The sequence below is a fragment of the Mastigoproctus giganteus genome, chromosome 3 (assembly GCF_048544385.1).
Source record: "Mastigoproctus giganteus isolate SK-2022 chromosome 3, ASM4854438v1, whole genome shotgun sequence".
NCBI classification, from domain to species: domain Eukaryota; kingdom Metazoa; phylum Arthropoda; class Arachnida; order Uropygi; family Thelyphonidae; genus Mastigoproctus; species Mastigoproctus giganteus.
This window is the reverse complement of record NC_143577.1, coordinates 237,638,542-237,655,135: the sequence shown is the minus strand read 5'-3', so window position 1 is coordinate 237,655,135 and position 16,594 is coordinate 237,638,542. Positions and strand designations below refer to the sequence as shown.

Here is a 16,594-nt window from a genome sequence, read left to right as displayed (position 1 = left end):
AGTTTTAACAATTCAAGATTTGTTAAAACTCTGCCTTGTATATGCTGCTTGCTTTACATATACAAAGTTTGTGCAATGAGCTACACAGTGGAGTTCATAGAACAAACATCAAATTTTCTAGAAGACACGTGGGACCATGATGTAACATGCCACAGCAACTGACCTACGTGGCCATTTCCGTTTGCATCATTTGTGTGTCATAAGTCATACACACAAAGTTGTGTTAGAGCTGTTCTATTGTTTAAGGCACTGCCATTGTGTTAAGTGATAGAACAAAGAGCAAACATTAAATTTTAAATTTTGTTTTAAGTTGGGCACAAGTGCTACTGGAACTTATGAATTGGTAAAACAAGTGTACGGTCTAAGTGGATGCTCTACCTTGCTTACATGTTTCTCATTGGTTTGAACATTTTGGGATAGCCACGAGAATAAGAGAATGAGCACTGTGAACATCCAACAATGCTTTAAATCCCAGAAATAGCCAAAGTTTACATATTGATTGTGTCCATCTTTGAATGACTCTTTGAATGATGAAAGACCATAGCATTTAAATACAAACAATTTATGCAATTCTGACATGTAATTTGGGCAAATGGAAGATGTGCTAGGTTTGTTCTACACTGTTTGATTGATGAATTAAAGCTGGTCAGACTCAAAGCAAGAGAAGAGCCTATTCAAGCTGTTAATAATGATCTTTCCTTTCTTGATTCAACCGTAAAAAGTGACAAGTCATGGTGTTTTGAAAATAATCCACAAAAAAAAAAAAAATAAATAAATAAAAGAAACAAAACATGAAATGGTGATCAACATGCTCTGAGACAAAAACTTTTTGTTTTCAAAAATCAATAACTAAAGTGATGTTGATCACTTTCTTTGACAGTACAGGAATCTCCATTCACAAGGAATCAGTTCCATCAGATAACACAACAAATAAGTACTATGCTCAAGTTTCTGGTTCTTGTTGCACAACATCACCTACATTTTGTGTTGACTGGTTTGTTTGTTATTTGGTTTTAGGAGCATTAGCAACTAAGGCCATATTGCTCCGGGATATGCGGTGGTCATTCCCTGACCTTTCCACATCCTCCGTATTTGGTGGTGGTGATGGGCTTGAACCCCGGTCTAATCAAGAAGCGTGTGCTACGCACTGCTGCTCCTTCCCACCTGGCTATGGAGGTGCCTGTGTTGACTGGTAGTTTTTGGCACAGTGTGACATTATGGAACTACAGTTTGTTTGTTTTTTTGGTTTTTAGGAGCATTAGCAACTATGGCCATATTGCTCCAGGATATGTGGTGGTCATTCCCTAACCTTTCCGCATCCTCCGTATTTGGTGGTGACAGGCTCGAACCCCGGCCTAATCAAGAAGCATGTGCTACGCACTGCTGCTCCTTCCCACCTGGCTACAGAGGCACCTTTATGAAACTAAACCATTCTCCTGACTTATCTTCCCCAGACCACCACTTGTACCCCAAAATCAAATTCATCCCGAAAAGATGATTTGAACATATAGGATGTTAAAAGAAATGTGGTAAAGGAATCAGTGGTGGGGTGGTGGAATTGACAAAGGAATTGGTGGTGGTCAGTTCAAATGTATTAAAAAAATATTAAAAGCCTTTTTCATTCTAATATCTGGTTTTCTTTACCAAATCAGTCCTAGAAACCAATTACCAAGCTTTGGATAATAATACAGATTAATTCTAATAAATAATTTTAACTTAATTAATTTTGCATTGCATCCCATTTAAAGTACTCTCCTTGGAATTTAACACATCCAACCCAAAGATTCTGCTGAAGGTGAAGTGTGTTTAAATAATTTTTTTTTGTAATATAGTCCTTAATGAAGTATCTCCTGTAATTTTTGTTGAATCTCCAAGACGTTGTTAATTTTCTTTCATTCGATCTTCAATTTCACGAGATACAAGGTGCTGGGAGTGGGAAACCACAGGCATTTGGTAGTTGGCTAGAAACTGCCAGGCAGGCAGATGATACTTTATCCAAAGCACACTGCCTGAACTTTTATACTTTTGATAAACCATCTTTTCCAAAAGGGTGAGGGGGGATCAGAATAAAGTTAATATGTTGTGTAGAGAAGAGGCACAACTACAACTGCATTCCTTCTGAAGGTAATTCTTTTAGACAAACTTTTCTGCTAGCAATAATGAATGGAATGGGAAACAACAAAATTTGCACACAGTAGACAGTATAATATTATTACATTTAGTTGTGAAATTATATATATAAGGTGCAAGCTAAAACCACATTACCATTCTCATAGCATTTAGCTGGCATCTCATATACATAAATTCACTCATATGTAATAATATTATCGTCTATTTAATGTGTATTTCATATTCTATTGTTTCATCTCTATTGGTGCTAATTTTTACCATTATTTTGATAGACAAGGCTCTGCCACTTCTCTAAACAACATATTAACTTTATTCTAAAGCACAGCAACCACCTTAATGTACTGGAAAAGTAAATATTAGGATTAGTTTCTATGGTAACCTTGCCATTTTGAAGATAGTGAATATCGGTCATAACAATTCAAGGAGAACAGAAACTGAGTTTGAAATCACAGTTTCTTTTAGTCTAGATAAATACACATTGCTATCTCCCTCTTAGCCACAGCTGCTTAGCACTGGTCAGAGCATGGAATGTGTGTATGTATTCTGTATATTCTGGATAAGGTAGCAATTGAAAAATTTTAGGTCATGTGCTTTCCCAGAAAATTCTCTCTATATCTCACTTTTGCAATTATTTTGGCATTCCTCTATAAAAATTGATATTTTCCAAAGCTTTTTACAATTCCTAATCCTTGGTTCTTTACACTGAGGCAAGCATACTGAAACCTTCACTATTCTCCCACCCGAACCCTGAAAAACACAACTAAAATTATAGAAAAGCTATAGCCATATTATTACTAACTTAATATACTTTCGTACACTCTAGCTTAATTTTACAATTAGATTTCCTATATATTATACATATACATACATATTAAACTGCAAAAAGTTTTTATTTATTTGTGATAAACATATTAGTTATATATACATATAAATTAACCATGTATCACCATTTCCTAACCATATTAGAAATGATTACAGTATTTATCTTGACTGATTGTGTGCATACTAACTTTTCAAAAGTCACTGAAAGCAGTCAGTCAGATTACATTCCTAAACTCTTAAAAACAAATAAGAAAACAAGCATGATAACTTCTAACATCTGTTTAAATATTAAAAGCAGTATCTGAAACAGCCTTTACCCTGGTACAATATATGTACAAAATCGGAGAAGTGGCATTAGGGTCAAGTTACTGTTATGGATAAAGGGCTGGTTGAGTAGGGGAAGACAAAGAGTGGTTATCAATGGGCACTGTTTTTATTAGAGTACTGTTATTAGTGAAGTTCTCCAGGGCTCACTGCTGGGCACAGTGTTGTTCTGTGTGTATATATTAATGATGTTGATGAAAGCATATCAGACTTAAGTTTGCAGATGATACAAAGGTTGACAGGGTAGTTAATGACAGTAATTAGGGTGTGCCATTGCAACATGATTTCTATAAAAATCGAAGTCTAACATTGACAAATGCAAGGTACTTCACATGGGTAGAAGTAATCTCAGATTAATGTACCAACTGTGTGTAGTACCACACTCAGGGTAGTGAAGAATTAAAAAGACCTGGGGGCAACTGTGCAGTCAGATAACTGTGCAGTTCTCCAAGCAGTCCAGACAGGCTGCCAGAACAGCTCATGGGGTTTTGTCAATAATATACAAGAATTTTTCTAGCAGGGATAAGGGGGTGATTATTCCATTGTATGAGGCAACAGTCAGGCCACATCTTGAGTACTGCATACAGGTCTGGAAGCCTCCATTTAGGAAGGATGTGGATCTGCTGGAGCAAGTGCCGAGAAGGGCAACTAGATTAATGAGGAGAACAAAAGAGTGCTCTTATCAAAATGGCTTAGTTCTGCAAATTACAGCATCTGAAGACTAGGCACCTGTAAGATCTTAATGGGATGTTTAAGGCTTTGAATGGATTGAGCAAGCTCAATGCTGATGGTATCCTTCCTCTTGCTTAGACTACAAACACAAGGAGGCATAAATTCAAATTGAAAAAGGGTAGTTTCAGGACAGATATGCAGGAATTTGCTTTCAGCCAGCAGGTAACTGATTGTTGGAACCAACTTCCATTAGCATCATAATAGTGAGTTTAATACTCATTATTATGATGCTGTAATAGCATGCTTTCTTACATCATTCGCTACTACTAATACTACTGATTTTACTAGAGGAATGTTTGTTGGTGTTACTTGGTTTCCCCTGAAATCTACTATGCCAATCAGGTACATATAACTCAAATCACAATTAATTTTTAAACATGAAGGCAAATTTTAACTTCATAGCCAAAAAACAATCTCTCTCACACTCGATAGACATTCATTAAGTTACACGTCATTGGCATCTATTGGTATGGGACAATTTTCTTTTCATTTTGGATGAAATGCACTGAATATTTTTATTATAATTTTTCTTTTTATATATTAGCAAATATGTTAATTATTAAGATTGTCCTTGTGTGATTAATAAAAAACAACTTAACAAAACATTTACAAATCTGCACAAGAAACCACGAATATCTGTTGTTTTCAGCCCTCAAATCAATAAAAAATAAGAAATCAGCTGAAATGATATAAGCACAAATAATCACTATAAATTCTTCACCCTTTGAATAGTAACTTTCTTTTCAACAGACCATTCTTGGTATAAAAAGACATAACCTCTAGATTATATTCTGAAGACCTTATATTTTTTTTTCAACTTATGTTAAAAAAATGAGGTCTTTAGACCACTTATTTTTATACCAAGAAAGAGATATATTGTTCAAGATTTATACCAAAATGGATGATGAGTTGAGGAGCTTAGTGGTAGAAAATAAAAAAATGCACAAATGCATGGGATGATTATAAATTTGTTTGTTTATCTAGTTCAGGGGTGGCCAACAAGTCGATCGTGGCTTTAATTTCGGTCGATCACGACGAATTTTAAATATATATAAAAACTGATTAGTCAAAATATAAATATTGTTATTATGCACCCCACTATATACGCTTATTACAAATCCACTGAACCATGTGACTACTCTTGTCGCTGCACTACCTTGGCTTCTCTAGTGAAAATGCACGCAATTACGTTGTGGAGAGCATAGTGTATGCGTCGAATTGTTATTTAACTTACTTATATTAATAACTGGACAGTTCTTATACATTATTTTAATAACATTTGATTTAAATTTAATACTACGAAAAAGAGCAAAATGTATCATTTTCATCAAGAGTGGGAACTAGAATAATTTTTTGCAATGATAAAAGAAAAATGTTGTTTGATCTGCAATGCTTCCGTGGCTATACCCAAAAAAGGAAATTTAGAAAGGCACTTCAACACACTGATTAATAGTATTTCTGCATATAAATATCAATTTTTGGCAATGGCTAAGGATCTCAAAGAGAAAAAAAAAAAAAAAAATGATCATTTTGCAAATATGCAAGATCATTTGCAAAAATGTCCTGTTTTTGAATTTAATAGTGAGAAATATGTTTCTGAAATTGAGAAAGTTGTGGATGATTTTGACACCAGATTCAGTGATTTTAAAACAACTGAAGACAATTGAAGAGATTTTAAAACAATTGAAGACATAAGAAATATATTGTTCAATATATTTCTTATCCATTTAATACTTTAAGACTTAGATATGAAACAAATTGCAGAAAAAAATCACTGAGATTTTTCAGATGGAGAAAATATTACTTGAAAATGAAATTATTACATTACGAAACGATATCTTCCTAAAAGCCAGATCATCAGAAGACGACATTTGGAAATATGTTTGCCGAGAGAAGTACCGAAATGTAAAAAAATGCAGTGAACTTTTAAATTCCTGTTTTGGTTCCACATATCTATGTGAATCGGCCTTTTCGTATTTGAAACAAACAAAGACGAAGGATCGCTCTACTCTTACGGACTTGCATATGGAAGATTTTTTACGGTTGGCCTTATCACGTATATCCCCGGTTTTGAAAGCTTGGCAGATGATACAAAGACACAAACTTCGCATAAATTAAAATTTTAAATACGTATGAATTTAAAATAAGAATTCTGAATTGTATTTCATTTTAAAGTTTATAAACAATATTTTTCAATATATGTTGATTAACTTTTTTCACCATGCACAATGAAATTCTTGAGATGGTAGATCGCAGCACATTTTGAAGAAAAAAAGTAGATCTCATTACAAATTAAGTTGGCTGCCCCTGATCTAGTTTGTACTTATTGTAGGACAATAAGTACAAACAGGGCGTTAGACAGGCCAAGGCAGATTATTAGGTTTCTGGCTAAGAATGAAAAGCAAACTAAAAAAAAGGCTTCTCTACTTATATTAACACTAGAAGGAAAGAGATGAATCATGTCGATGCACTGGATATGAATGGAATAACTACTGATGATCCTGTACAAATTCCTGATAAATAATAAACAAATATTTTGCATCTACATTCACGCAAGAAGAATTTTTTAGAGATGGTATTAGCAAAAGTCTATCTAATACTGACTGAGGAGTTAAATATTTTATAACAGAAAGGCAGAACAGAAACTGTAGCAGGCAAAAAAAAAAAAAAAAAACCGCAACTGGAACTGATATACAGGGTACAAACGTTTAGGGGAAGTAGGTAACATCTAAAGGAATGTGAATCGCATAGGAACCCATAACCGGAAACGTCACCATAATCGGTACACGGCAAATTTCAAGCAGTAGTCGCTGCACGAAGAACATGCATCGATATACGAACTGTGAGCTGGCGACATGCACCTAGTGTATGGATTAGCAGAGGGCCCACATGGTGTGCACCCCCATGCGGCACAACATCGCTTCGCAATAAATGTGTGGGCAGGTATGGTCGGTGACTGCTTAGTCGGCACACACCTGTTACCATCCCGCATGAACTCCGCTAAATATCGGATCTTTCTTGAACAAGTTCTACCAGGGTTACTTGACGATGTTCCAGCAAATGTGAAATGCAACATTTGGTTTCAACATGACGGGGCGCTTGCCCATTATGGAAGGTGTGTTCGTGACCATTTGAACAGGCGTTTTGGGCGTCGATGGATTGGCCGTGGTGGACCCGTTGCCTGGCCCCCACGCTCACCTGATTTATTGAGCCTTGATTTCTTTCTGTGGGGGGGCCCTCAAATCTATCATGTATGAATCGCCTGTGGAGACGGAAATGGATCTCGTGGCGAGACTTGTCCGCACTCTGCTAATGTCAAAGAAACTCCAGGTGTGTTTGACCGTGTCCACCAATCCATGCTGCATCAGTGTCACGCATGCATCGCATCTCATGGTGGAACCTTCGAGCATCTGTTGTAACATCATGAAATGCATCCATCTTGCACCCCGTTGTTAATATTATGTCAAATAAATGTTTGCCACTAATTACTGTCTTGTGTCATTTCTGCTTCTTGTGCCTCTGCTACTACTTTCCCGTGACGTTTCCGGTTATGGGTTCCTATGCGATTCACATTCCTTTAGATGTTACCTACCTCCCCTAAACATTTGTACCAATATTTTTGAGACCCTGTATTCTATCCAATTATATTAAACAAAGCTGCAAGAGAAGTAATTAAACCATTAACATAGTGTACTTAAACCTTTAAGTACACAAAAAGAATTTAAAAAATGCCTAAGCCCATTATAATCTCCTTTGCAAAAATAAGATCCCTTCCCTTTATCCAGAATGTTTCCGTGACAGAAGCTGAAATTGTCACAAAACTGGGCAATATAGGTTGACAAGTTATTTCATTGAATAAATCCCACATCAATATGTTACAATCACTCATACATAAAGGTTCCTTTGTCTGAAGAATCTAAATACATGATAAATCACTGCTGATAACCAGATCAAGAATACTGCTTTCTCTTGTTGCATCTCTAACATGCTGGTGTAGAAAGCAGCAAACAGAGAAATGATTTTTACTGAGTGAGCTGCCAACCCATGAGTTCCAATCAATATCTGAAAAGTTAAAACTCCTGACAATAAAACATTCTAATTTGCTGTCCCACTCTGTTTGTACAGTTTTATTACACTCTTATTCTGATTTTTGTTATTCCTAGTGTTTATATCACACTAGACTGATTCAATATTGCACTGGAAACACATGTCTATTGGTTGTACTCTTTTATGAAGGCCTCATACGATCAATATGACTGACTGTCAGTATTCAAAATAACAACAGTCATATTGATCGTGTGAGATTCATACTTATGAACTGATAGTAGAAAAAATTCATCCTGAAGACTGATGAATTGTCAATAATGAAAATACTGACAGTATTTACTAACAGTAATACTGATTGTGAGGCCTGCATTAGAGTCTATGTGCTTCATAACCGAAAGCATTACGCCTCTCTAATATACAGGGTGTTTCAATTAAACGTTTCAGAACTTCTAAGAGGGGTAGGGTACATCCTGACAACTCGAAATCATATAGCAATGTGGGGTCGGAAATGCTTTCCTGAAGCGGTGTTGTACACAGAAGCACCATAAAGAAAAGAGACCGTAAGTGAGAAATCGTTTTAATAATACATGAAAAGAAGCAAAAGGTACATGGATTAAAGTAAGTGTTCGAAGTTTCTTCCACGGGCTACAATGCACACCTCACATCTCCGACGCATGGACATCCGAACATTCTGGAATACTCCAGGCGAATTTCGAATTTCTTCGGCAGCTACTGCGATTCTTGCAACCAGCTCCTCAGCATTGTCAACAGGGGTGTCATAAACTAGCGATTTCATATGACCCCAGAAATAAAAATCAAGACATGATAGGTCGGGTGACCGAGCAGGCCAACGCACGGGACCACCACATCCCGTGCGTTGGCCTGCGAGATCACCTCATCGGACCTTACCTGTTACTGTGTCGTCTAACCGGACCTATCTACTTGATCTTTCTGCAGCAAGTATTGCCACAACTTTTGAGAGATGAACAGATTTCTGCATCGACGCAACAGACAATGTGGTTCCAACACGATGGAGCCCCTGCCCATTATAGCGGAGATGTTCGTAACTACCTGGATGTCACATTTGGTCAACAGTGGATCGGACGTGGTGGTCCCGTGCGTTGGCCTGCTCGGTCACCCGACCTATCATGTCTTGATTTTTATTTCTGGGGTCATATGAAATCGCTAGTTTATGACACCCCTGTTGACAATGCTGAGGAGCTGGTTGCAAGAATCGCAGTAGCTGCCGAAGAAATTCGAAATTCGCCTGGAGTATTCCAGAATGTTCGGATGTCCATGCGTCGGAGATGTGAGGCGTGCATTGTAGCCCGTGGAAGAAACTTCGAACACTTACTTTAATCCATGTACCTTTTGCTTCTTTTCATGTATTATTAAAACGATTTCTCACTTACGGTCTCTTTTCTTTATGGTGCTTCTGTGTACAATACCGCTTCAGGAAAGCATTTCCGACCCCACATTGCTATATGATTTCGAGTTGTCAGGATGTACCCTACCCCTCTTAGAAGTTCTGAAACGTTTAACTGAAACACCCTGTATAGACAACGTACTTCATCACTATACTGTGTTGTGTACTGATGAAGTGAACTGCCCTTGTTTCATATTTTTATTTGAGAATGAGAATGGTTTTAAATAATTCTTGCAGGACAGAAATTATCCATATAGAAATTCCAGAGTACCATATTCAAATATAGTATAGGCAGTTCTCGCTTTACGATGTTCCCAGGTTTACAAGTTTTTTTCCCCCAAGTATCAAGTATCAAGAAAATCGAAAATATGAACATTAATTGCAAAAAATGAATGTTAAACATTCATAAATACTGCATTCCAAACCACATGCATAGATATACAATACAGTGTACCCCGCTTTACGATATTAATCAGTTCCAGAGACACCACTGTATCGTTAAAATATCGTAATGTGAACCCAAGAATACATTGTTTTTTGGTAATTCGTTTAAAGATCTAGGAAGTTGAAATATTCGCGGTATAATTAAGCTATTTATCTCTCAAAAATATCATTTTTAAGGTCATGAGCGTGCCCTTAAGGCCATATAAAAGGTTGTAAGCTTGGTTTGTAAATTGTATTAGTTACCAATTCAAATCATTAAAATGCACTGCTCTTTCATCATTATCATATGTTCCGTTATAAGAATCAATTTTGAATGCCTTTGTGATATTTTTCTGAAGTACATTTCTGGAGGTCACGACCATAAAACAATAAAAACAATTTGCACTTCCCGATTTATTGGGCTTTTCTGTTACTGCAAGCAATTATAAACGGGTAGTAAACTCAGTGTTACTGCATTTGCAAAAATACCGATAGCTGGAATTGTGTGGTTTTTTACGTTATTATGGTGAAATGTGTTTTTCCTTTACTGAAATCTTCAATCGTATAAAAACATATATAAATTTTCAGAATCTTCTCTTCATTCCTTTTTTTTTAAAGATTTGTAAACTTGTTACTCCACGTGCATCTTGTTAGTTGCAATTTGTGTGTGCCGTTAAAAAATGCTTATGCATGCAATCGTGAAATTTATAATTAAAAGAGAAGATTATCTCGGAAACAAATATCTCTTGAAACATTTCTGAAGAAGACAACTCCTTGTGCAACAAACCAGCGAGTGCCGAGACAATGAGTGTGCATTTAGTCGATGATGAAGAATAAACATTCTTTAACATTTGTAAGTCGTAAATGATTTCTCTATTATTATAATTTGCTTGATTTTACAGGCTATGTTTTCATTTCTTTGGATAAATCAATCATTGTTTAAAATAAACCAATTATCTAACTAATTTCGTTGTTGAGAATGCAACTCTATTTTTAACCTTATGTCTATGGGAAATAAATTCCTGCTTCACGAGCGCACGCTAGGAATGAATTAACTCTGGAAAATAAAAAGCACTTTGAGTTTAGCAACTTGAACAGCTTGCAATACTGCAACTGTGTTTATTTCTTTTGTCTCATCAGTAATGATGAAACAAAAAAAAAAAAATTTTTTTTTTCAACACAGTTAAAATATTTGGAGCATTCACTCCTGATTAGCTATATGCCTTATCTTTTGCATTTATTATAAAATAACCAATATACAAAATGTTAACTATATGTACCTTCTCCCTTGGAATAACTCTGTCTGTACCTTGACGCAATGATCTACCCTCTTTAGCAACTTGAAGAGCTTGCAATACTGCAACTGTGTCTACTTCTTTTTCTGAAGCTTGTTCTCCATCTAATATCAACTTAAAAATATAATTTGGAAAGTTTAGCAATTGCAGAACCAACAAATATTTTGATATTTAAATTTGATATTGATTGAAAATTTGTTCAAAGAAGCATTAGAAACCTCTCATGCACTCTGTTTATTTGTATTTCAATGCTGTTCAATTACACAATAAAAGAAATTGCCAAAATCTTTAATTGCATCCATCATTACTTCAAGGATATCTTCCCTTGTCATATAAACAGCATCATTAATGGAAGTGTAACACAATTCTTATAAGTGTATGAAAGATTAAATCATTTTCAAAATGTTTTGCAAACTACACTCATTTATTATTTTTGAGAATTTACTTATGAAGAAGAGAATTATGAATCAAAAGAGAATTTATGAATCAAAAGAGAATTTACTTATGAAGCAAATCTAATATTGTTTAATTACACATTTGATAAGATATAGATAAGTTGATACTAGCAATCTGTAGCTGTATTATTTAGTTTTGATAGTTATGACTTTTTCTTTAAGGAAAAAAAATCAAAAATTAGCAATAGTAGCCTGAACATAACGTTCTTGTTTATACTCTGGCACGAACACCAGGTCAGTGGAGTTTACCATAAATCGTCAATACAAATGTTAATTGTATTTAGCAGTCACAGACTTGAACCCCGGTCTACTCAAAGAGCACATGCTACTGCACTTGACCACTAATGACCACAGAACAGAATTTTGATCGTTCTCAAGGGTATGCTACTTGAACCCACTAGCAGATTGTGCATTTTTAGGCACATTAGCATATACATTGTGCTGCCATTTTATTAGGTACACCTACCTAGTAGCATGTTGAGCCTCCTTTAGACTTCAAAACAGCCTGAATTCGTCTAGGCATGGATTGAACAAGATGCTGAAAACGTGCAGGAATGGCATACCATGCAGACATGAGTGTGTCACGCAATTCCTTGAGATTTGACGGAGGTGTAGGCCTGCAGCAAACAGCCCTTTCCAGCTCATCCCAAAGTGTTCAATAGGATTGAGATCCATGGACTGAGCGGGCCACTGCAGCAAAGAGTCATTGTCATGTTCCTGGAACCATTCCATAGTGATTTGGGCTTTGTGCACCAGCGCATTATCCTGCTGGAGGTAACCATCTGACTGAGGATAAACTGTCAACATGAACGGATGCACTTGGTCAGCAATGATGTGGCATTCAGATGTGAATCTATGGGTATCGATGGACCCAACGTGCGCCAAGAAATCATTCCCTACACCATAACACTGCCCCCACCACCTTGCACAGTAGTCATCAGACATGACGGGTACATTCATGTTGTTTTCGCCAAATTCTGAGCTTTCCATCAAACATGATGCACCAGGAACTGCGACTCGTCAGACCAAGCAACTATTTTCCAATCCTTGATAGTCCAGTGCTGGTGTTGCTGTGCCCACAGGAGGCGTGCTCTCTTGTTCTTCATTGATAACAAAGGTACGTGATGTGGCTGTCGGCTGTTGTAGCCCATTCGCGACAAAGTAAGACTAGTGGTCCGTTGCGATATTTTGTTCTGCACACCGAGGTTGTATTCTGATGTGATGTGCGACGTTGTGGCCCATCTGTTTCTTGCACAATTCCAGCCATCCTTCTCTAACCTCTCTCATCAGCAAGCGATATTCTTCCACAGGAGTGCCATTGAGAGGATTCTTTCTGTTCGTTGCACCATTCTCGTTACATCCTTGAAACTGTGGTGCATGAAAAGTTCAGGAGAACTGCCATTTCAGAGATGCTTTGTCCAGCACGACTTGCTACCATGCCATGTTCAAAGGCCACTAGATCACTCCTTTTCCCCATTCTTGCTACAGTTTGTACACTTAACTGATACTAGAAAGGTTGTTCTTCTGCATTTATATCCACAACTGTGGTCATGTGACTTGCAACGTTGTGGGACAAACCATTTGTGTGCACCTAATAAAGTGGCAGCACCGTGTATGTATATGCCAATATACTGTCTTCACATCCATTCGTTTTCCCTCTGTCTGTCTGTCTATCCACACATAACAACTTGACTACCAGTGCATCATCCTCCAGAAATTAGATAATCACCAAAGAACATGCAATTGCATCTTTGCCCTGAGGAGTGAAATTAACTGTATGACAATATCTTGGTATATGGCACCATTCGCTACAGTTTCAAAAAAAAATTGGAGCCACCATGGGACAATGTGATGCAGAACACCATACTCTAATTTTTTGAGAGCACAAGCCTTTTCATGGAAAGCATGTTAGTTTTCAGCAGATTATATCTCAGTGTTCTGTCTATTTATGTACCTGCTGAGATGGAACCAAGCTTTGTCTCAGTGAAGAAAACTGTATCAAGCTTGTCTATGCATGTTTGTCAACAAATGCATGAAACCATTTACATCAGAGTGGATGTTTTCTTGATCTGGCTTCTTCAGTTCCTGGATTCAATAGCTTCCTGATTGCACTGTAAGTCTGAGACTTTTTGAAAGAGAGAGAGACACTGCAACTTTGATACCACTTCATCTGTTAGGGCATTGGTCAAATCGGACAGTCTTCTGATCTGTTCTGTTGTGAACAGTTCCACTTTCACAAAACTGGTTCCTTAACCTTACTCTCATTCTTTTTTGAATTCAATATTTGATTATTTCCTGATGAACTCTTTGGCCAACTATGCATTTGAATGAGTAGCAAAATATTGTTCAATTATAAAGACACACACAGCACCTAGGAAATGGCAGCATGCTCCCATCACAAACAAACTAATGGTACCAAAGCTGAACATGTTGTTGTTGTTATTTGGTTTTTAGGAGCATTAGCAACTAAGGCCATATTGCTCCAGGGATATGCGGTGGTCATTCCCTGACCTTTCCGCATCCTCCGTATTTGGTGGTCACGGGCTCGAACCCCGGTCTAATCAAGAAGCGTGTGCTACTCACTACTGCTCCTGCCCACCTGGCTACGGAGGCGCCTGCTGAACATGTGACACTGTCATCCACAACTGTTAAGCTTAACAACATCCTTCTGATGTTATCTATTGGCAGAAAAAGCTAAGTTACAATGTTTTCATCCAAATATGCAACCACTTGGGACTTTAGGTTACACAACTTTTTTTTTATCACCCTTCTATAATTGTTTAGACTTATTTGCAGAGACAGTAAACTTGGTAGAACATGAAGTTTCTAATACAGTACAATTCCAATCACAAATTTGCATTAGCATTAACTGAGGCATATGATGCAAGAAAGCAAGCTTATACAGCATCATCAAAAAAAAAAAAAAAACCTTCCATTTTGCCCATCCAATTACTCCAAATGTTTATCTAGTTCAGCCTTAAATTTATTTAACCTATCAACTTCCACAACAACAGATGGAAGCCTGTTCCAGCAATCAATTACCTGTTGGCTAAAGGCAAACTTCCGCACAACTATTCTACAACTGTATTTCCTCAATTTGAATCAATGCCCCTTCAGGGGTTCTGAGCAAGCGGAAGTATCCTGTCAGCATTGAGCCTGCTCAAACCATTCAAGGCCTTATACACCGCAATCAGATCACATTGCAGGTGCCTAGTCTCCAGATGCTGCAACTTGCAGAACTTAAGCCTTTCTTTGTAAGTGCACCCCTTTGCTCCTCTCACCAGTCTTCCTGCCCTTCTCTGTACTTGTTATAGCAACTCTACATCCTCCCAAAAATGAGGCTGCCAGATCTCTGCCTTATACAAAGGGATAATCATCTTGTCTTTACTAGCAAAATTCCTATATATCATTGACAAAATTCCATGATCTGCTCTGGCAGCCTGTCTACACTGCTCAGAGAACTTCATATCTGACTGCACAATTACCCCCAGGTCTTTTTCATTCTCCACCTCCCTGAGTATAGTACCACACAGTTGGTACGTTTCTCTTGGGCTACTGCTACCCCTTATGCAGTACTTTGCATTTGTCAATATTAAACTTCAGTTGCCACCTCTCAGCCTATCTGCCTAACTTTTCTAGATTCTGTTGCAGTAGCATACTGTCTTTAGTGTCATTAACAAGCCTGCCAACCTTTGTATCATCTGCGAACTTGGATATTAAGCCTGATATACCTTCATCGATATTATTGATAAATACACAAAATAAAAATGGGCCCAGCAATGAACCCTGGGAGACTCCACTAATAACATTAGTCCATGTAGAGCAGTTTCCATTTATTACCACTCTCTGCTGTCTCCCACTCAACCATCTCTTTATCCATTGCAGCAACTTGCCCTTAATGCCATACTGCTTCAATTTGTACAGCAGTCCTCCATGTGCAACAGTATCAAAAGCTTTCCTGAAAGTATCCTGAAGTATATAATCCTGAAATATTCCTGAATTATATGATATCAAAATTATTTTTTGCATCCAGTTCCTTTGTGACCACATCGTAGTATCCAATCAAATTGGTCAGACAGTACTTCCCCTTAAAAAACCCATGCTGTGTCTGAACTATTACTGCAGTCTTGTCTAGGTGATCCTGTATCACCCCTTTAACCAGTGACTCAATTATTTTCCCCGGAATAGAAGTTAAACTAATAGGTCTATAATTATTTGTGTAACCCTTTGAACCCCCCTTTGTGAATTTGGGACACATTTCACATCTCCAGTCCATGGGGACCTCCCTTGAATCTAAGGATTCTCTCATAATTATGGTTTGCTAACGTCGCTCGCTGCCTCCTTCAATATAATGGATAGATTCAATCCACCCCAGGTGCATTTTTTATATTTAACTTCAACAAATTCTCCTCCACTTTGCTCTCAGTTATTACAAACTCACTTAGCCCCCTGTTAGAGTTTGATAAACTTCTGGCATTCCCCTCCTTGAATAACTCCTCATGTGTGAATGTAGATGCAAAATACTCATTCAGTTTATCAGCTACTTGAGCAGGACCATCTTGTCTCTACTAGCAAACCATCTATGTTAAGTGGACCAATCTGATTCATCCCCTTCCTTCTAGAGTTTACATAAGTAAAGAACTCTTTGCTGTTTTTCTTTGCATCCTTTTCCAAAGCTTTCTCGTAATCTGTTTTTGCCTGCTTAACCTCCTTTGTGACTTGATTACAGACTAGCTTATAGCTGCCATAGGCTTCTGTGTCACCTGATAATTTATATGCATCACACGCATTTTTCTTCTCTGCCATGAGCCTCATTAATTCATCTTACATCCATGTAGGCCTGAACCTTGAACAGTATTTTGTAGTTGGTATGAAAAGCCTAGTAGCCTCCAAGATTAATTCCCTGAAGGCTTCCCATTTAGAATTCACCTTTGGTAACA

At 37.2% G+C, this 16,594-nt stretch overlaps 1 protein-coding gene across 1 annotated transcript in view; it reads right to left on the bottom strand.

The window, feature by feature from the left end:
- Positions 1-16,594, bottom strand: part of LOC150088916 (uncharacterized) — a 135,205-nt gene that overhangs the window by 28,646 nt on the left and 89,965 nt on the right. The window contains exon 10 of the mRNA XM_090370358.1: positions 11,185-11,313. Coding sequence (XP_090226484.1) covers positions 11,185-11,313 — 129 coding nt within the window. The remainder of the gene's footprint in view (positions 1-11,184; positions 11,314-16,594) is intronic.